Here is a 21,205-nt window from a genome sequence, read left to right as displayed (position 1 = left end):
AGAACGGAGATGCCGATGTCATCCAACCTTTTGCAGCAGATGCCCTGATTTCCCCCAGCCAGGGTGCTTGATGAGAGCTTTCTGTAATGAAGCTGAGCCCTCCCTTTCTTTCCCCAAGCTCCTCGGGGGCCATCCTTCAGCATGCCTCCTGCCCCATCTTCACGTGGAGGCGATGGACCAAACTCCCTCTTGCGTTGGGTGCATCCCATCCCTTAAAAATAACCTCAGCTCCTCTTCGACTAGTGGATACGGTGGTCTCCACTCTGTTCATTGCTTCGCCACCCATGGGGCATGCCTCGGGGCATCTTTCCTTTCACCAGCATGGTGGTTGGGATGTGCATCCGTGGGTGGCACAGATCTCGTGCGGATAGCGAGCGGAGAGCTCACGGTTATTTACTGGGAAAGGATAAGCCCCGGCATTTATATAAAACATATTAATAATTTCGCCCTTTCCCTCCGCGTTTACCAAATTGATTTTTGAACTGCTAGCAGTCGTATTGCAATAAATATAGTTGAAATCCATTGCACGTAATGGTTTATAAATTGTGAGTCATAATTCAGCGGGAGCCTTGGGTTTGGTTTGCTGGCTCCCGTCAGTGCATGCGCGGGTGCGTGTTTTCCTTTCTCCAGCCCCTAAGACTGCATAACTCTCCAGTGGAGTAATAAATTGGGAATAATAGAAGCTCGGCTAACTAAATTTCACTTGTCAGGTTGAAGATTTCATGTTGTGCATTAACTGCTTGCAAATAGCACGTGGCAAAAAATAAAAATAAGATAGAATAAACCCCCGGCTCTGCAGTACCAGGCTGTCTGGGTGGGAGGGGAGCCCCAATATTTTGCTCCCCGTGGCAGCATCTCTTTACCCCTCCACCAAAATGGGCCTGTGGGGCACCAGGAATAAGCTGTCCCCACCCCAAAGTTTGGTATTGGAGAAGAAGAGTGGCTTGGGTAGAAGGAGTATCCAAAAACTGTGCAGAAGATGCAGAAAGGCTTAGCTCAGGGTTGCTAATATGTGCAAGACACCTTCCTGGCAGCCCAGGACATGCATCCCTCCTCCATCCCTCCTTCCCCAAAAATGCAGCAGCAAAAGCTCAGAAAAATCCCCCCTGGGTAAAGAGAGGGAGCCGCAGCTCGGAGCAGCGGCCGGGCAGGAAAATCCATATCTGCTGCAGATTTATTGTCTGTCGCGTGAGATGTAGCACGGATATTTTTAAAACGTGGGCCCATTAAGCTCTCCAAACGGCTGGCTCACCTGCTATTTTAACAACGCGCTGTGACACCGGCTCCTTTATGAGTATTCCTCCTGGACTTGTTAGCTCTACGCTGTCGCATCCCATTCCGAGGGAGGAAAATGCCAGCAGGGTGACCACGCCGAAAGAGCTCGCTGGGTTTTTACGGGGGAACCGAGCCCAGAAATGCAGAGGGAGGTGGGGGAGGAATGGGTAAGTTTGGATTTATGTGTTTAGGTGCTTGTTTTTTTTTTTTTTATCAGATGCTGGATGGAGGGATGATGGGGCAGGAAGCAAGCAGGAGAAGCCTTCCCTGGGCGCGGGCAGGGCTTTGGAGCACGTCAGCGCTGGCACCCGCTGCTGGAGGAGCTGAGCCAAGGAGGGGAATGACACATCCCAGCACAAACAGCCAGGGGATGACTGCATGGAGGCGAGGAACGGCAGTGCTTAACCCTTCGGAGATGGCACACGGCAGGGACCAGCTGTGGGCAGGTTGGGGAAGGTAGGGAGGAGAGCCAGGTACCAAAAAGAGGTGTGTCGGAGCACAAATGCAATAATTTGGGCACCAATGCTGGCGTGGGGGGCTGATTTCCCATGCTATTCCTATACCATGTGCCCCGTTGGTGCTGTGCAAGCACCTTCTGGCTTTCACCTTTGGGAAGGAAAAAGGAAATTTTGGTCCAAATTCCTGGCAGAGCGTTCTGCTCGCTCTCTGCCTCGCTCCCTTTTTATGTTACAGTCACGGTGTTGATTGGCTTGGAAAACTCACAAAAGTAGCCCAGAAGAATAAACACAACTGCCTGGCAGAGATAATCAGTTGCTAAAACATGCCTACTGCTCTGATTAGAAAGGAAATTGGGTTTAAGCTGGAATTAACCTGACGCCCCCCCTTATCCCATCCATCTATCGATCGCTCCTGGCCCTTCTGGACAAATGGGATGGGAAGAGGAAAGGAGACTCATCCTCACCTCATGGCCCCAAAACCTCAATCCCCCTGCAAGGCAGCACGAGGTGCCCATGCCAGCTTCCACTTGCCTGTGTCTGTCTGACTGAGGGTGGTTCATCTGTCATCTCGTTCACCTGCCCAGCTTGGGTCCTTTGGCTGATTACTGCCTTTTCTTCCTCTTGTAACGGTGTTGTGGCTCTGCTCTCTGTAATTCAACACCAGGAAACCTCACCCTGTCCCTGTTGCCCTTCTCTGCTCGGTTAGGAGATGGATTGGGACCACAGTCTTTGCTCAGAAGCATTTTTGGGGGTGTTTATTTCAGTTCAAGCCCAAGAGATGGCACTGCCAACGTGGGGCGTCCCAAGGAAGCCTTGTGCACTTGGAGGTTGTCTGCCCTCTCCAACCTTTGCAGACAGAGAAAATTTCACAATGGGGCATCTGTGAGATGGGCAATCTTCAGAATTCTGTGTTTTACTTGTTACTGGGTGATTAATCTGCCGCAAATAATTGGCATTCTTGTTTTCTTTATGACCGCTGGCCGTGCTCATCGTTCACGCCTTTGGGCCTGAGCTGGGTGCCCGGAGCTGACACAAAGGTTATTTTATGGTGATTTATTCTGATTCGGAGCCCTGAGGAGGCGGAGGTTTGATCTTTATTTGTCTGGATCTTTATCTTTCCCCAGCCCTTGTGGGATTTCGGGGGTCCTGCTTGGGTGCCGGGGATGCTCGGGGTTGCTGCTGTGCACATCGCACGAGGCCAGCCGGGTTGTGCAGGTGCTGCTGGGTTGCAGAGAGATAATAATTCATGTCTCCGTTGCTGGGTCACAGCTGAAAGTAATGAATGGCTCCCAAAACTTGTGCAAGTTTCCTTTTATTAATATATCTGGGGCTCCTCCTTTGCCCGCGGGTGTCTGGGCACAATTAGGTCATGCTTTTCCAACCTCGAAAACGTGAGATTTTCTTTTTGCAAGGAGAAATGAGATTCTCTAAAAGCATCTCTTTCAGAGGGTAACTTTCTCTGCATGAGTCCAATCCTGAAGCCCGCTAGGGACCCTGGACCTCTCTCCGTCACCGATCTCACCTTCCTCCTGCAAAGCTGCCCCAAAATAGGGATGGAAGGGATGGCAGGAGCACCACGGTGCTCCCACCCACTGCTGGGCTGCATCCCCATCCCGCACGCACCCTGTAAACCAAGATTATTTTTAAAAATTAAAAAAAAAAAAGAAAAAAGAAAGCGACCACGTGCACAGGAGGGGAAAATAATCAAGCCGAGGGGAAGGAGGAAAAAAACAACTTGTCCTCGTCTAACATAAAAGCCCTCCTCCCCTCGAAAGAAATAAAAGCCAGAGCGAAATGAAGGTAAATGCCAGAGGTTTAAGTACCACGCTGCCGGGTGTGTTTTAAAGGTTACCTTTCAGGGGGTTGAGGAGAGGCAGAGAGGGAAGGAGCTGGAGCTCTTCCCGTGGCGAGGGCCACTCCAGCGCTTAATGGCTTTTTATATCCCCGTCTGCTTTCCGTGACATTATTAAAATTGTTTATTTTTAATTTTTTTTTTCCTCCCCTGCATCTGGAGGAAGGGGTCGGGCTGGGGAGGGGAGGGCGAGCTGTTGCCGTGGCGATACCCGGTGTAAATCTGCATCGCGGATTGGGAGGAAAAAGGACGTTTTGGGGTGGGTTTTGGGGGAGCTGTGGGTGGGGGCACAGGCGGGCAGGGGTGTGATGCCACCTGTGAGGAATGGTGTTTTCCTTCTCTCCTGGGCACCCTGTCTGGGCTCTTGGGAATGTCAGATGGCCTCACGGGGACAAATTGTCACCAGGGCTGGGGAGGCTGTTGGTGCAACAGCCCTAGTGGGGTATTCAGAGGGGATGGAGGGCTCCCCCTGGGCTCTGGTACCCCGACGGATGCTGGGGAGAGGGAACTTGTTCAAACTCCTCAGCTCTCACGCCCCAACCCGGTGTTTTGTTGGCAAACAGGTATTATGGCTATTATGTCTAATAAAATAAACCTAGTCTTTACTCCAAAGCTGCTCCAGGGGCTCTGGTAACTGCTGCTTTGCTATTTTTATTTTTTTTTTTCTCTCCTATTTGATCTGAAAGCCCAGAATAAAAATACAGCAGAGACACTTGGAGAAAAGGAGCCGTCGGGACAAACGGCCATGGGAAATCCTGGAAAGACACCGAAGTCCCGCAGGAGCGAGGCACCCAGGTGGGCTGAGGACAGATGCTGGCACCCCTGCTCCAAACTGGGAAGGTATTTCTGGGGGTTTTCCCAAATATTCAGGTGTGTGCAAGCAGGGTTCAGCATCCCTGCTTACGGACAGCACCGGTGCCTACTTCTGCTGTGCTCAGGGTTGTTTTTTCCCCCAGCTTGCAGCCACGGTTTTGCATGTGAGCACAGCCTGCGTCCCATCAGGAGAAGCAGGACGATTAAACCCAGCAATAATAGCACGAAGCTGGGTACTGGAAGCAAAGTGGAACAACCTAAAATGTCCAGCTTGTGTATTTTCCCCCCATCACTTATCCCAAATGACCCGAACGGATGGATTCCTCTCTGCCAAGGCCGGGCTGAGCTGAGCCCAGGCATGAAGCTGGGTGGGAAAGACCTGCCAGAGCACGGGTCAGGGACAAATGCTGAATATATTTATATATCACTGGCAATTTCTGGAGTTCTTCCCATCCTAGACAACCTGACCTTCAGTTTGTTGAACTCCCTCCTGTGACTTGAACGGCCGCTGGTGCAAAAGCAAGCTGCTCGTCCCTGGAAGCACCGAGACGTCCCCGAGGAGGTTTAGCCCCAAGTGCTTTATTTATCCCCCAACCCCGTGCTGTCCTCAGACTGGGAAGGGACTCGGAAAATCCCTCAGGTCTGTGATCCAGGCGTAATTTTTAGCCAGATTTCCCAAGGAAATGGAGCTGGTGGGGTCGTGGCTGTCAGTGTGTGAGCGCCTGGCTGCTGGCCAGTGCCCGTTTCAGCCCTTCTGACCTTGCGGCCTGGTTTGGGACAATTTGGAGAGGTTTGAGGTCTCAGAACAAGACAGATCCCACAAGATCTGTAAGCACAGCATTAGTTTAGCATCAGTAGGGAACTTGCTGGTCCCCCAAACCCATTCCTGGTGACTGGTAGCTCCCATTGGCAAACACAGCCACAAGGCTTTGTGCCACATGTCCCTGCTCCTGGCCAGCCTTGTTTTAAGGTCTGAAGACTAAAAGGAAGTGGCCAGCACGCTCCTACACTTGCCAGCCTTACCCAGCACGAGGCTTTGGTTGCAGATGGAGACACGGAGCCCTGTTTCTGCAGTAAAACAACAGTCAGGGGCATGCCCTTGACTTCACTGCCACCTGGGCTTCTGCACACTGGAAAGAGCTGCCAGACATTTGCTCACTCGTACAAAAATACTACAAGATGAGGGAAAACTGCAGCACGTTGCCACCCGCTCAGAGCCTGGGGAGCACCCGCCGGAGCCCCAGGGCCACGCAGCGTCCCCAGGCTCCAGGTGGCTTCAGGCAGCACAAACAAAACCTCACCAGGACGCCTGGTCCGAGACCCTGGCCCCACCATCCCACGCCCTTTCCAGGTCCGTGCTGGCTGCCCCAGTGCTGCTGGCAGGTATATTGCAGGAGGAAACCCGCCTTGGCCTCCGAGAGCACCGGGTGTTGCTCGCAGAGGATGCTCGGGCAGTGACACGCATTGTTAGCGAGGCCGGGCTGCATCAGGGAAAACAAGTGGAGTGACACTCAGCTGTCGGTGGTGCCTCCCCCTCGCTCGTAACTCTGTCAGCCCTTTCAGCTGGATTGTCAAAATACGTTTGTCACAGAACAATTCCTACCTTTTTTTCTTTTTTTCTCCCCCCTTTTCAGACTCTGGCTGAACTCATCCATTTGGAACAAAACCCAATATTCATTTCCTCTCTGGGCAGTTTATTTTATTATTGGCTCACCTGCTCCCAAGCTTGAAAAGCTATAAGACTAGCTGGGTCTTCAAAATTAAATTCTGTTGGGTTTTTGGTGTGTTTTTTTCTTTTTTTTTTTCTTTTTTTTTTTTTTTTCCCCCCTAGTCTCACATATTCCATGGCTGCAGGTTACTGGCAGGGATTTGGAGATGTACTTGGCAAAGACGCTTTCTGTCTGGGATGGGGATGAGCAAAACAGGAAGCCTGTTTCTCTCTGAACCAGCATCTTTCCAAGGGCTGGGGCTGTTTTGGAGCAGGACGGGCCTTATCTGTGCTTTGGGTGGTGGCGGGGTGGAGCTGGGGGCACTCAAATCACCCCAGCACCCAGAGTGGGTGCACCCAGCACCTCTCATGCTCGGCGCACCCTCCCTGGATGCACAGGGCTGGTAGCAGTGGCGCAAGGAGAATTTGCTGGTGGAAAACCTTCTTCTGGCCAGTCCACATGTGCCACCCCAGTTTCCCTGCCTCCGACACCACAGCTGGCTCGCATTTAAGGGCTCAGGAGCTCTCCATTAGCTGCTTTGGGGTTAAACTCCCCACCTCTCCACCTGTAGGTGATGCCATCTTCCTTCTACAGCCAGACACGTGAGGCCCAAAGGCAGGAAAAAAACCCTAAATCACAGCTTTCACTTTCAGGGCCCCGTTCCCTGCCTCCTTTGCCTGCACCCTCGGGTTTTGTGCGTGGCTTTTCCGTGGGAACCCTGCCCGAGATGCTCGCTCCCTGCAGACGCCGGCGGCGGTGCGGGAGCCAGGAGCTGACCTCACCATTTCTCAGCAGGAAACCAGTCGCCAGCAACTGCTGTTCCCACTGACCTCATGCCGTGGGAGACCTGTCCCGTCTCACCTGGAAATGCCAGCAGCCAGACAAAAGCTGCTTTTACCCAGAGAGCTATTTCCAGCCTGGATGCGCGTCACACCGGGGAGCTTATTCCTTCATCCCATGGTGTGGCTGCGTGGGCTCCCCGGGACGGGAGCACCCCGAGCATCCCCAGCACCACGGGATGCATCCAGACCCGCCTGCCTGCCACGTGTTGGAACAAGAAAAGCAATCACGGCTGAAAATGAGAGGAAGGGGAGGTGTGAAGGAAAGGCTGGTGGGTGCCAGACAGGCTCCCCCTGCGGTGTCCCCCTCTCCAACCCCGCACAGGGCAGTGGGAGAAGCAGACGGGGTGTTTTTATTAATTTTGGGGCAGAAGGAGGCAGTTTCCTCCCTGTGAGCACCTGGAGGGCGCAGCTGATGAGCAGGGCTCTTCCAGCCGTGCAAAGCTCAGGAGGTTTTTTTTTATCCGGGGCTGCTCCATTAACGCAAACAGACAGCGACGCTGGCTGCTGACACCGGGGTTAATTAAATCCATCTCTCCATCAATTCTTATTCAACTATTATCGATGGTCATTAGATCAGCGACAAAGTGACAAGCAAACAGTAATAGACTCATCTTAACCCTTGTGGTGCTGGAGAAGGGTAGGGGAATGAGGAGTGGGGTGGCTGCTGGTAGTAGTTGATGGTTACGGGGCTGCTCACCCCTCTCTGGGACGTGCTGCTGGTTTTTTGGTGGGGTTCGGGCTTCTTTCTTTGGGCAGCTCTTTACGTTGGCTGCTAACACCTGCAGGAGCCACAAGGTGCTTGAGAGCAGCTGAAGAGATGCTTGCAAGGTAGAGGAACCACTCATTCCTTGGGGAAACGCATGCAGGAAACAAATGGGCAGAGAAACTAAGGCAGGACACCCCAAGGCATGGTGCCGGAGAGGTGCCGGCTGGGTGCTCTGGATCCGGCCTCGCTCTGTGTTTTGAACTGTGTGCGTCCCTCACTGCTTGCAAAATAATCGCCACCCTCATTTGGGGAGGGAAATAATTACTTCCTTCGTGACATGAAGTCAACTTTGGTCCTGAACCGGAGGGACAGACTGACAGAGGGAATTTCAGAGCGAGCGAAGACAAGGCTGGCATTTGGAGGCTGCAATTAAAGACACCGGGGGGGTTCTCGCCCTTCTGCTTTTGCACATCAGATCAGAGAACTTTTAAGATGGGCTGGCTGCTCCTCTTCAGGCAAAGGCCTGCCTTAACTTTTCTACTTTTCTGCCCAAATATTCAAAGGTGCCCAAAAGTTCAAAGATTTTTTCCCTCCTTTGCCACAGGAACAAGGTCATCGAACGGGGTCCCTCGGAGAGCTCCACAACAGGAGCACGGCCACGACATAAAAAATGCTCCCAGGAGCAGGGATCCTGCACCAGGGACACGAAAACCCAAATAAATCATCAGGAGGTGCCTTTGGAAGGGTTTCTTTGCCCCAGGACAGCCCCGGCTAAGCGTCAGCGGGTCCCCCCTGAGGGCTGCGCATGTCCCCGGAGCAAGGGGGAGGCCGAGATCCAGCCCGGCTAATTCATGCTGAATTTTGTGTATATATATATTAAAAAAAAAAAAAAAAAAAAAAAAAAGGAAAGCGAAGCGGGCGGTTCTGTAAACATATCTATTTTTCACAATCCGCACCAAACTGATTGAAGCCGGTGTCAGGGGTGATATATGGTAGCAAATTGATGAAACATTGATGCCGGGGGATGAATATTTCAGGAGGAGCTGTATACATCGTCCGGCGCTCTTCTTAAATCTTTAACCAGCGCTGGGTAACCTTGAGAGGGGTGTTTGTAAGTTTATTCGTGGCGAGGCGCCACAAATAAAGAGCAGGGGCGAAGGGACCTGAATTTGGCTTTTTGCTTTGCTTGTTTGGGGTGCTTGTTTGGTGCCAGGCATCTCCCCCGTGCCCGGAGCAGGCACCAAGCAGGGGACCAGCACTTCTTGGTGACATTCAGAAGGTGCCCTGGGCTCTCTGCATTCACATCTCTGAAACCTGCTTGTTTAGTTTGGAAATGAGCAGCACTTGAGGGTTTTTTTTAGTAAAACCTCTAAGAAAAAGTTTTATTTTTTTTTGCGTGGAAGCAGCATCACTGGGAGGATGCGGTTTGGAGGGGGTTATTTGTTTTATTTCCAGGGTGGGGAGAGAGAGGAAAGGTTGTGCTGTTTTGTTTTTTTTTTGTTTTGCTCGTTTTGAGGAACTGTTTTGACTTTTCCTGAACAAAACCCGTGTTATTGTAGCACAGGGAGCGCCTTCCCGTGCGCAGGACCTCCTGCCGCGCCGGCTCCGTGCCTCCTGCCCAGGACAGCACACACCACGCACAGGGAAGCCTCTCCTACCACCGACACCATCTCGCAGCACTTCCCAGCCTTTGGGTGCTTTTCTTCCTCCCCTTCCACGCTGAAAGCTGCAGATCGAGCCCCCGAGGCACTCACGTAGCGCCGAGAAGTCCCTGCTCTGCGTCTTTTGGTAAGGCGCGTTTGCTGTTTTACAGTGCTCAAACACCATCTGCTGTTTTGTGCAGTGGCACTTTCACACCTAGGGGGGGCATTTTTAAGTTTAAATCACTCCTTAAAGAAGAAATTTACAGGACTGGGGGCAGCTGGGGAAATCCCACAGCGGATGCTGAAAGGACCACGGCCAGGACCTGAGGTGCCCATCCTTGTCCTGTGGGCACTGAATTTCTCATCCTCCCACCGGGCAGAGCATCTCCCACCCCTGCTCCCTGGCAGCCCCAGGGACTATGGGCAACCGAGGTCCTTCCACAGCGCTTAACACAAAGCCCTGTTTAATGGGGCTGAAAAAAACCCCAAGCCCTGATGGATCACAGGCAGCATCGCGCCGCCGAGGCCACTTGTGCTGGTGACAACGCGGCGGTGCCGCCGCTGTGACATGTGTAATTTGTGGAGGAGCGTGGCAGAGCAAAGCGACAGCAAACACAGTGAAGAAAGTTCGGCCGTGACTTGTAGTGCTTAAACAAATACGATTAAAATAATTGGTGGCTGCTCTCCTGTTTCTAGTCCGGGAGCAACAGTGGGGTGTAACGGCTGCAGTGGCATGGCCCTGCGTGGGCGCAGCATTCATTTGGTGCCTCGTTTCCAGATATCGCCTTGTTTGGTCTAGAAACTTTAATTTTTGTGGGGCCAGGGGTGCCACTGTCCCAATTACAAGAAGGTTGGGGAGTGGGTGCTGCAAGCGGCGTTTGGGTGCCCTGTCCCCAGGGTCCCCCCTGTCACCCCAGGTGTCCGCACTCAGACACGCTCCTTGCACGGAGCATCTCCACAGATCATCTTCTGCCAAGCAAAGCAACTGATGGTCCATTCATTTATTTATTTTGATGTCTCTTGGCTTCTTTTTTCCCTCCCTTTTTTCTGTTTTCTCCTTTTTTTTTTGCTGTTCTAGCTTCTTGCTGGCAACAGCAGGCGCTGTATTTTGACGAGTTAATAAACATCTCCCCCGGGAGTTAGGGAGCTCCGGCGTGCTCCGCCTCACCACGCCGTACGTCTGCCGGGCAGAGTTTGCAGAGCACTGAGAGGCTTTTCTCCCCCCTAATCCAAAAACTCAGCCTCTCACCTCTCGGCCTTCCCCACCTGCTGGAGGTCTGCCTGGCCTCCGCGGCGCTGGGGATGCTCCTGTGTCATCACAACCTGCTTATCAGCCTTCCAGACCAAAAAAACTGAGGCTTCTTTGTAATTTCAGAGAGCAGCAGCGATGCAGCCCTTGGGACAGATGGCCACAGCCCCAAAACCTGCCATTTTTGGGGTGCCCCTTGCTGTTGAGTGCACCTAGAGCCAGCCACTGCCTTTTGGGAAGAAATGCCATTTGGGACGTGAAGATGGCGAGCAGTCCGGGGAGCCAAACTGCAGGTTTGAACTTGTAGAACATTACTGCTCGTGAATTATGGATAGTGATTGCACCTCCTGGACGATAAATTATTGAGCTGACATGCTGGATGGAGACCACACGCTGGTGCCCTGCGGACGGGGGGGGATGTTTGGCTCCCCCTGCTCCTCCTGAAGCTGCGGGAGCCCACCCGGTGCCACCGAGTCCCCCACGAGGGCAGCCACGGGTGACAACCCCAGCTGACGGGGGAAATTTTGGCTCAGCCCTCGGTGCAGACCCGTTGCACGTGGAGCTCCTGGCTCGCTGGGGCTGCTCGCACCTCTGCAATGCACGGAGCTGGGTGTCCCCCTGTCCACCCTGGTGCCCGCTGTGCCCCTCTCTGCCCAGCCTGGGCATGTCTGAGGTCCAGCAATCTCCTTCTTGCCCTCAAGAGCATTTGGGAATGGCTTATTCCCATCCCTGGACGTGCTTGAGGCTGGGCTGGATGGGGTTTTGGACAACCTGACCTAGCGGGAGGGGGTTGGAATTAGGGGACCTTTAGGGCCCCTTCCAAAAAACCCCTCTCTGTGGTTGATGAGGTGATGAGGCATGGTGTATATTTCCCTCGCAGGCATCCAGCATCCCTGGCTGGGGATGGCAGGCTGGCCTGACATCTGCCCCAGGCCTAGGGCTCCCTGGGGTGACCCCTCCATCACATTTAACGCCCCGTGACAGCCCCGTGCCCCTCCAGGGTGCCTAAATGCTTTCTGGGGCCCGTTCAGGCTGGAGGTCTCCATAGCACCCCGTGGCAACGAGGTCCCTAATTCGATCACGGGCGGTGCGGGCGAAGCGCTGCCTTTTGTTTGTCCTTAAATCCGCGGCCCGCTAACGAGATTTGGGCACTCCTCGTTCCTGTGACGGGAGAAATGGGGAATTATCACCGCCTCTGCACCTGCTCCACGGTGCTGATGCTGTTACACGGGCCCGCTGCTCCTGAGACCCGAGCAGCTCGTCGCACCCCAGGACCTGCTGGGAGCGCTGGGGCTGGGGCTGAGGATTTCGAGGCAAAGCAGGGGCAGCAGGCAAACACCTGGGAGGGAAAACAGCCCTCGTGCCTTAATGATAAGTTTGCCTGGCCGTATTTTTTCCTACGGTTGCGAAAGAGCGGTCGGCTACCCATTAATTTGCGTCGCTTTAATTCATATTTTGAATACCAGACGATGACTTCAACGCCACCGAGTTTAACCCCGTGCGCGTCCCGGCCCCCGCCAGGCGAGCCAGATTCGGGGCTTTTATGGTGATAGCAGCTGGCAAAGGAGATTTTGGTGTCGCTCCCCAGCCTTTTCCAGCACGTTGCCCGGCTCTGAATATAGGGGATGGAGGGCTGCGGGGCAGGGGATGCACCGCCGGGTCCCACCCTATGGGTGCCACCCTATGGGTGCCACCCCCCTAGGGTGCCAGCCTCCATCCTGGAGGGTGCCGGTGCCAAACCCCAGCCCTGGCCGCTGTAATTCCTGCCTGCCAGGGTCCCTTCTCCCCCCAGCCCCTAAACCTTGCGGCTGCCGGCAGTGAAACCCGCTCAGCAGCTCCCTCCCTCCCTCCCTCCCTCCCTCCCTCCCTCTCCCCGCGCAGCGCGGTTCCTGCTGCCCCCCTGCGCCTCGCACCCTCCTTGCAGCCCCCCCTGGTTCCGGCGCAGGGAAGGGCTCACATCCCCCAAATCCTCGCCCGGAGAAGTTTGCAAACCCATAAACTCGGGTTTGGCAAGAGGGGGAGCTCCCAGGTACCGAGGAGGGGCTCGCAGGGCACCTCCCCTGCGCGTTTTTTTTTTTAATTTTATATATATTTTTGGAGCGGTCGGGGTGCTGGAGGTGGCCCCTTTGCGGGTAGAATTCTTCTACCCTGCCTCCTCGTGGCTCTAGGAGCTGGGGGGGGGGGCAAAAAAATAAAAAATAAATAAAAAATCAGGGCCCCGTGCAGCAAAATCTCTACTAAAAAAAAAAAAAAAAAAAAAAAAAAAACAACGCAAAATTTGGAGTGGGTTTCAGCACCCTTGGAGAGGGAAGGGGGGGCTGAGGCTGGGAGCAGCTCATCGCAGGCTGCTGGGGGGGGCAAAGAGGGGGTCGTGGGGGGGTGGTGGCGGGGTTAAGCCCCTCCCGTGGCCCTCCCCCTCCCGCCCCCTCCCGCCCCCTGCCCGCCCCTCCCGGCTCCGGGCAGCCCGGCAGAGCGGCGAGGCGGGCGCGCAGGGCGGCTGTGCGCTGGGCGCTGCGCTCCGCCATGCAGCCCCCGGGACCCCCCCGCCGCATCTTCATCATCCTCCTCCTCCTCCTCTTCCTCCTGCACCGCCGCTGGGCGCTGGCCGCCGCAGGTAAGTTGGGTTTTTTAGGCTATTTTTTGGGGTGAGGGGAAGTTTTTTGGGGAGGGCGCATCCCCTTGGTGGAGCGCGGAGGGCTGCGCCTGCCCCCCCCCTCCTTTTTTGGGATGAAAAGGATGAGAAACGGGGGGCACCGAGCATCCCTTCCTCGGACCCCCCCTTGCACCCCAGGGCTGGGGGAGCCCCGGGAAGGGCTCGGGGCTGCTCCTCTGTCGTCCCCGTCCCCGTCCCCCCCCCCCCCCTTGCCTCTCGGTTTTCTGCTTTTGGTTTTACTGCGCCGTTTTATTTCTTTATTTTTTTCTTTCTTTTTTTTTTTTTCCCTTGCCGTCTGGGAAGAGCAAAACAAACCCATCCCTGTTTATAACACCGTGGGCTGTAATTTCCCAGCGGGTCAAATAAGTAATTACTCGGGCTGGATATTTTCATTTTTTTATTTTTTTATTTTTTTAATCTGCGTTCTTCTAAAAACCCAGCTCTGGGTGGCTGGGCAGCTCGGCGACCTTTTTTTCTTATTTATTTATTTATTTATTTTTCCGCTATGGCTCTTCAAAGTTTCCTGTGTGGCGCCGAATCTTGTGATTGAGATGCTCTTAAAATCCTGCCCTGCCGTCGTAATCCCTGCCACGGACGAGAAAATAAACAGAAGCACGGCCCTCCCGCTGCCCGCTCGCGTTGGGGCTCCCACCATCATCCAGTTCAGCCTCGTGCTGTAAAAATATATCGGAATTATTTACGCCCCCCCCCTTTTCCCCACAAACGACACCTCAGACACCGCTCCGTCCTGCGGCAGCGGGTTTCTCCTCCGTGTCCAGATGCAGAAAGTCATCCCCTGGTGCTCGGATGTGGCACCCCGAAAAGTTGGAGGCTGGGGAGGCTGTAGCCATACGTGCGGGACCCTCCTGCCCTGGGCACGGTCGTAATCCTGGGGGAAACTTACAGGGAGAGCATCCCGCTGGCTCCTGGCTGCTCGCTGAAAGCGTCCCCTGCCAAGCTGCTTTTCTAAGAAAATGAGCCCAGCCTTCCTTTCTGAAGCCTAATTAAGGCGACGAGGAATTTTGGGGAGGGAGTTTAATCAGATTATTATTTATTATTATTTTTTTTTCTTTGTCTGCCCCCGCCGTGCAAAGATCCTACCCGGTTGTGCCTCTGGCATCTCCGGGGGCCTGGACGTGGCGGTGCAGGGCAATCCTCTCCCTTGCGGACAGGCTGAGGGGTTGGGGGGGCTCGGTGGCTGCTGGGGACACGGGGGGGACATCAGCACCCCTCTGCCTGGCTCCTTGCTCTTGGCTTTTGCATGCCTGCGAGATGAGAGGGAGGGAAGGAGGAAGGAAAAACGAGTTGAGCCTGACCAGGGGGATGCGGGGAGCTTCCCGGCGTGCCCGTACGGGATCGCAGAAAGTTGGCTCTCCTTTCCCTTCAGCTGCTCTGTGCCTGCTGCAGAGCCTGGGTTAAAACACCCAGGACAACGCGGGGGTGCTGTGGGGTGCAGTAGGGATGTCTGCATGGTGGGCAGACCGCCCTCCTGCCCCTCTTCTGTCCCAAATATCTGGGGAGATTGGGGTCTGCTTGGGATCTCCTTGGGGTTCCCAACACCTGGGGAGACGGGGAGCGGGGGATTGGTGACAGTGCTGGTCCTGTGACCCCTGCATCGTCCCCACGGGTGGCAGGGGAGCAGCCTGGGACCTGTTGCTCTCCATCCTGATGTCCCAGGAGCTGGAGGACAGCCGTGTCCTTGAGCTCCTGCGGGTCCTGCGGGTGCCCGGTGCCGGCAGGAAGCGCGGGGCGGCGAGGTGCGGGCGGAAGGGCTCGATGGAGTCTGGAGGAGTTCATTACAGCAGGCATCAGGGCCATAAAGCCCCAGGTCCCTGCTGGGCCTTATTCACTTGTATTCCCCAGGATTTAGCAATGCTAATAAGAGGGGAAGTGTTTCCCTGCGCTGCGCTCCCACCCGCATCTCGCTTTCCTCGCCCTTTTGGACAGAGGTGGCTGCTCCTGCTGGTGCCACCGGCTGCCCCGTGGCCTTTCGAGGCCCATCGCCTCTGCTTTTTGGTGTGCCTCGCCGTGCCGAGCTGTAATTTGCTGTAATCGCTCGTATTGTGCAAGCCAGCCCTGCTTGTGAGTCAGCGCTCGGGGTGGGCCCTTGCACTAGGGGTGCTGGGGATGTGGGGCTGGTACCGTGAAAATCCTGTCCCTGCTGGTACGAAGGGACCTCGAGAGATGCTGTGTGGGATGCTTCACCCCAAACCCAGAGCCCTTTCCCCTTGTGGCACTGCAGGAGGGGTGAATGGAGCACTTTGGGGTGATGTGGCTCCTCGGATCCAGCTGGAAAAAACAAATCCTGACCCGCTGAGGGCTCGCATTAACGCACAGCTTTGGGGAAGAAAACCCCAAAAATCCACCTCGCTGTCCCCAGGCTTGTATGGCACTTGGCATTTTACAACTGAGGCTGTTTCGGAGCTGGGCTTGGCTTCTACTCGTGTTCTGGAGCCCCAGCCTGGGGGGCGATGCTGTCCCCGAGGGTTTTGTCCGAATTTTGGTCCTGTGCAGGGAGCCAGGGCCGTGGTAGGAGGCGAGTGAAGCATCCCGGCCGCGCCAGGATTATTTTTGAAGCCTCCTGGTTTTTCGGAGCCCTGACTCACGGCACAGGAATGCGCTGGGCTGGCAGCCCCGGACCTGCTCCTTGGGAGCGCGGCGGGGAAGCGCGAGCAGCCCTCTCCTCCTCCGAAACCGCCGGGCTGGGAGCAGCCGCGGCTTTGCTGAGCTTGGGCTTTTCGGGGGATTTTTGTCTCTGCTCTTTGTTTTGAGCTTAAAAAGGAAAAGAAAAAAAGAAAATCTGGGGAGTTGGGAGCGGGGGGTTGGCGAGGCACCGTCGGGGTGCCCTCGGAGGGGAGGGAAGGGCAGCGTGAACCCTGACATCGACCACGAGTTGGGCTGGGAAAGGCAGCGTGAAGCACTGCTTGGGAAGCAGGGATTATTTAGCACGGGGCTTGCTCTGGCGTGTCCTGTGCGCTGGCTTTCATCTCCTGCGAGTCCCTCCCCGCTCCGAGGGACCCCCCTGCTCCGGGCTGGGTCTTCTGCGAGACCCTCTGGGTTTTGGGGTGCTGTTGCCTTGCCGCGGGGAGGAGGAATTAGCAGCTCCCCAAGCCCGCTGGGGAGGCTCGGAGGGGTGCAATGGAGAGCTGCATATCAGGGCTGCCTCCTCCAGCAGCCCCAAACGGAGCCCAAAATCTCGGGACCGGGATTTGTGTGGATTGGAATATTGATGGGGAGGCGGAGCGGGGCTCGCCCCGGCTGGATGGGGCTGGGATAATCCCCCTGGGATTTGAGAAGCAAATGTTTGGAGCCACTTTGCTTCCTCGTAGCTTGGAGAGGTGCTTTAGCTTCTGTTATGGAGCAAGAAAAAGGGATTGCCCCCATTTTCTGCCCCAGCATGGCTGGGAAGAAGGGGCTAGGTTGCCTGCCCTGCCTCCAAGCACGGGCTGTCCCCAGGCATTACCAAACCCTCACCCAACCGGACACGAAGCTGGGTCCTGGCACCTCTCCTGCTTGCTGGTGGTCCTGCTGGTATGGCTCTGTGCGGGTCCCTTGGGTCACCTCGCCTCCCCTTCTTGCCAAGCCTGAAGCCGAGCAATTGTTTTCCTTTGAAAGAGCGTGGAAAATCTCATTTTGGGGTGTTAAATGTGTGTGGAGCGAGCTGCAGCAGTTTGGAGGAGAGGTGAGGACCTCTGGGTGTGGATGAGCTTTGTGGTCCTTTGGGAGCGATGCTGTGGGCAGCATCCTTGAGCTTTATGTTTGTTTTTTTTTTTATGGGTTTATGTTGTTTGAAAGAGTAAAAATCCCCTTTTGGATAGCTGGAGAAATGTAGTTGGCGTTGATGTTACTGAAGACAGGTGGAGGACCACTTGGGGATGCTTTTGCTCGCCGGAGGGGTGGATCCAGCACCCCTCGATGTAGCTGCGCCTGAGTAGGATTTGCTTTGCTAAAATGAGGACCAGAGCGGGTTCTGAGCGGGCAGGGATGGCTCGTGGAAGTCACGGCGCTGCTTCCCATCGAGCATCCCTCCCCATTAAAGTTTTATGGGGACTGACACGGTGACTTGTTAAACGATGTGAGGGAGATCAGCGAGCTCTTCTCCACCCTGCTGGCACCTGGGGAGGCGTCTGCGGCGCATTTCTCCTCCTTGGAAGCTGCCAGCCTGGAAATTATCCCCAGTGACCCCCTCGTCACTGCCTGGCAGCCTGCAAATGCTCGTCCTGCAACCCGGGTGGGAGGAGGAGGAGATGTTGTAGGACAAGAACCGGGCTTCCCGGCCGGGCGGCTGGCGGGGGTGGATGTGGGCGGCGATGAAAGGGGTTGCGATGCCTCGGGTGGCGTGGGAGCTTTCCTTGGGCAGGAGCTTAGGGAGCCCAGGGACTCCTCGGGACGGATTTAAAACAGGAGGAGGGACACGCCTGGGGTGCATTGGGGTGGTGCTGTCTGCTCCTGGCCTCAGCGCAGAGGTTTGGGGTTGGGTCATCGCCGGTGCCGTGTCTGCACCCCACAGCAGACGAAGCCCTCCGAGTGCCTCTCCCCCATCCCTTGCAGCACGTGCTTTATGCCAAAGAGTGACTTCTGCAGGCGTGTTCAAAGGGTGTAGGGCCTTCCCCTGCCCTCCCCGTCGGTGAGGGGCAGGATGTATTTTCGTGGTCACTCGGGAGCAAAATGGATCCAACCCAACGCCGCGCAGAAGCCGCAAGCCCCCGTGGAGACTTCGCCGTCGCCCTTCTGGGTGCTGCCACCCCGTGCTTGTGCTGGAATGGTATTTGGAAGGTTTCTCCTTTTGGAACAAAGCAAGGAAAGCTTGAAAACCCTGCATTTTGCTGCGTGCCACCAGAAAACGTGGTGGTGTGGAGGGATGGCTGAGCACCAGAGGCTGTGAAACTCCCCGTTTTTTTCCACGTGTGCCTGTGCTGGGTGAATTTCTGCTGGTGAACGGACAGTCTGCGCTCTGCTGGGGAGAAGCAAGAAAGGCTTTTTTGTGTAGGCTTTGAATGCTAAAAGTACCGTGTTGTGATAGCCTCGGGATGCCAGCTTCGGGTTGAAGGCGTTTTTTAATCCCTTCCCTGGGTGTTGGGTGCTCCAGCTACCGTGTTGTAACCTGCAGAGAGCGACTTCAAAAATAACCGGGGCAGCGGCCGCAACGGGTCTGTGTAAAACGAGGTACGGAGGCACATATTTCAGGCCCTAAAATTTATACAACAACATAAAAACCTTGGCTCTGCCCAGAGCTGGAAAAGCGAGCTCCAAAAGCTGGCGATAGGGCTGGGTCGGTTTGCTCTGAGCAGTGACTAACAGGAGCCGAAGTTTTTAAAACAAACACTGGGATAAACTGGTTATGCAAAGCGGGGCGAAATGGGCAGGTTCCTTTGGAGTTTGCAGCAAAAACACCGAGGCTGGGGCGTGCTGGGGCCGGTCCTGCCGGGGCTGGAAAATCCCACGTGCCCGCTCCGCAGCCGGGGTCCCGGCCGATCCGCACGGATGCGGGGCGCCGAGCGGTCGGGGACACAGCGTGCCGAGCTGTCAGCCCGGCTCTGTAATACCCTCTAAGTGAAATCCATCGGTGCTTGGCTCTGAGAAAGCGTCAGGCTTCCTGATCCTGTGCTGCAGGGGGAAAAAAAAATTATATATATAGAAAAGGAGCAGCCTTTGGGCACGCGGCGATGCGCCCATCCAACGGGATCACTGCTCTTCCTGGCTTTCCCCTGCTCGTATGAGGGGACAGGGCTCAAGGTCTGCATCTGGGTGGCTTTTTGGTGGCCTGGAGCCTCTCCTTGCCCCGCACACCCTCTCTGCCTTCCCCCTTCTCTCCCCAAAGGACACATCTTTGCCTGTCCATCTCTTTGGGCGCACGGCGCATCCCTCGCGGCCGCACGAGGCGGGCACAGCGCGGGGCTCTCGCCGCAGCCTCTCCATCTTCAGAGAGGTATGCCTGCGATTTCCTCCCCGCGAGAGGAAGGGCTCGTTGCTTCCAGAGGGGGAAGGCTGCGGAAAGTAGAGGGGAGAGAATGCAAACCACATGTTTTCTGCCAGGCTCGAGTTGCAGGGCTGCAAACGGCAGGGGAACAAAAGGAGCCGGAGCCGCGCAGCTCGGTGGCCTTCCGCGGCCCGGTGGGATGCAGCGAGGCTGAAGGGAGAATTAAAAGAGTCAGAAGCTGCTCAGAGAGGAGCTGGGTCCCTGCCGGGGCTCTGCGGTGTCACTGCTGGCCCCTGTGTTCGGTGCTGGTCCCAAATCCTGAAGATCCCATAAATGAGTGGTGCCGATGATGGGAAGAAGCTTCTCCAAGTTGTCCTGGGCTCGTGGCTTCTGTGCATTGATGAGAAGGCAAGAGAGGAAGGTTCAGGGTCCAGCTGCCTGCTCTCCATCTCTGGGATGTCTTGCCACCCTCTGGGGGCACAGCTGGGAGCTGCTGTGAAATCCTACAGGGAAAAAAACCTCACTCCACCTCCTTCCAGGTCCCTCCTCTCCATATCTGCCCTGCCAAAGGAGCAGTGCAGGTTTGAGAGTTTTCTTCAGGCTTTGAAACAATTTCCCCATCCCCTTCTCTCCTCCACCAAAGAAAACTTCCCGTGACCTCATCCTCCCTTCCCTGAAGACAGTGAAGGTTTGTCTTGAAAGGAGCTTCAGTCTCAGGGGAGAAATTGTGACCCCAAATCCTCAGATGTGCTAAAAATATCAAGGTTTTGACCTAAATGTGGTAATTTCTACCATGCCTCTGTGCCAGAATGATGTTTCTCAGAACCTCTGCGAGAGGGCTGGTGCTCCTTGGCAGACTGGCCCCAAAAAGGGGGAGAAGGAGCTGGAAATCCCCTCAAAATGTGCGCAGGGAGAGTGCTGGAAAAGCAAACTTGGTGTTGTTTTTGTGTCCGAACGGCCTCGTTCCAGCTGCGTAAGGGGTGGGCACGTGTAAAGATTCGCTTTTCCCTCTGCAGGGTGGAAAAAGTGATGCGCAGGCACTCGGAGAGTTGTTGGAGCTCGGTGGAGGTGCTTTGAGGAAGGATGTGAGACCCGGGGGGGGCAGCAGCCGAGCTGTTAGCTGGGAGGGATCTTCCCTTCCAAAACCTAGAGGCACGGAGACAATATCCGATCCCCCGAGCGGCTCGCCGGAGCTGTTTGCAACCTGTCAGCTTGGAAACCATCTGCTCCAGCCCGTGGGGACCCCGCTCCCCATGGGGTGAGGGAGGAGACGGAGGCGAGGCGCTGCCGATGCTGCAGCCCTCCCCAAAGGGACCCCGGGGCACCGCGGCCCGAGAGGAGCTGCCGTGCCCGAGAAAGTATTTATTCTTCTGTCTGGGTTATTTTCTGTTTGTTGGCTTTGGGGGGGAGGTTTCTGTTTTTAGCCTGGCTTCCTAAAAGAATCCAGATTGGGAGGGAAGAGCTGTCAGGGTGCTGGGAGGCGTTAGCGCGGGGTGCTGGGAGGGGGGCTTTTGGGGAAGCAAAGCGTGTTTTCCTCCAGAATCGGGGTGCTTATTCTGGATAAAGTGCACGCAGAGGGATGGCATTGCTTCCGAATTAAAAAAAAAAAAATAATCTCCATAAAATCTGTTTTGAAGCTGCCCCTTGTGATGTTTCGTGGCTGAGGTCACTGCTGGCTGCGGGACGTTTTGGTCTCCGTCTCTGTGTCGGTGAGCTCACGTTACTAAGTTTTGCAGGGAAGGAGGGGAAAACCTCAATAATTTTGGACCGAACAGTAAACCAAAGCTATGAAGAAGCATTGGCGAAGAGAAAATGTGCGGGTTTGTTAGCGAATCCTGGTCTGGAGCTGCTCTGCTCCCCATTTTGGGGGGGAATTGTGTTCACACACGGGCGAAGTGGAGCAAGAAATGCAGAGCATTCGCCAAAAGGACATCGGTGAGAGCTGCTCCTCTCATCAGAAAGAGGCATTAGGCATTATTTTCGGGGCAGTTTAAATTTCCTGAGTGCCTATTTAGAAAGCAAGGTGGTCAGCTCGCCGTACTGCAGGCTTTTGGAAGGGAGATCAGGTCCGAGGCAAGCAGGCTG

The 21,205-nt window shown here is 55.3% G+C and overlaps 1 protein-coding gene across 2 annotated transcripts in view; it reads left to right on the top strand.

Moving 5' to 3' along the window:
• Positions 1-9,363: 9,363 nt before the first annotated feature.
• UNC5B (unc-5 netrin receptor B) overlaps positions 9,364-21,205 on the top strand; it is a 36,119-nt gene continuing 24,277 nt past the window's right edge. Inside the window, exons 1-2 of one of the 2 annotated variants that reach the window (XM_084289790.1) lie at positions 9,364-9,443; positions 10,674-10,840. In XM_084289790.1, the coding sequence (XP_084145916.1) occupies positions 10,810-10,840 (31 nt within the window). In that variant the 5' untranslated portion in view covers positions 9,364-9,443; positions 10,674-10,809. Of the gene's footprint in view, positions 9,444-10,673; positions 10,841-13,032; positions 13,162-21,205 lie in introns of those variants that run through there. The other variant, XM_084289789.1, reaches the window with a different exon arrangement.

Source organism: Netta rufina (genome assembly GCF_964035555.1).
Source record: "Netta rufina genome assembly, chromosome: 7".
Classification (NCBI taxonomy): domain Eukaryota; kingdom Metazoa; phylum Chordata; class Aves; order Anseriformes; family Anatidae; genus Netta; species Netta rufina.
Note: the sequence above shows the minus strand (reverse complement) of the source record. Positions and strands in the feature narration are given on the sequence as shown.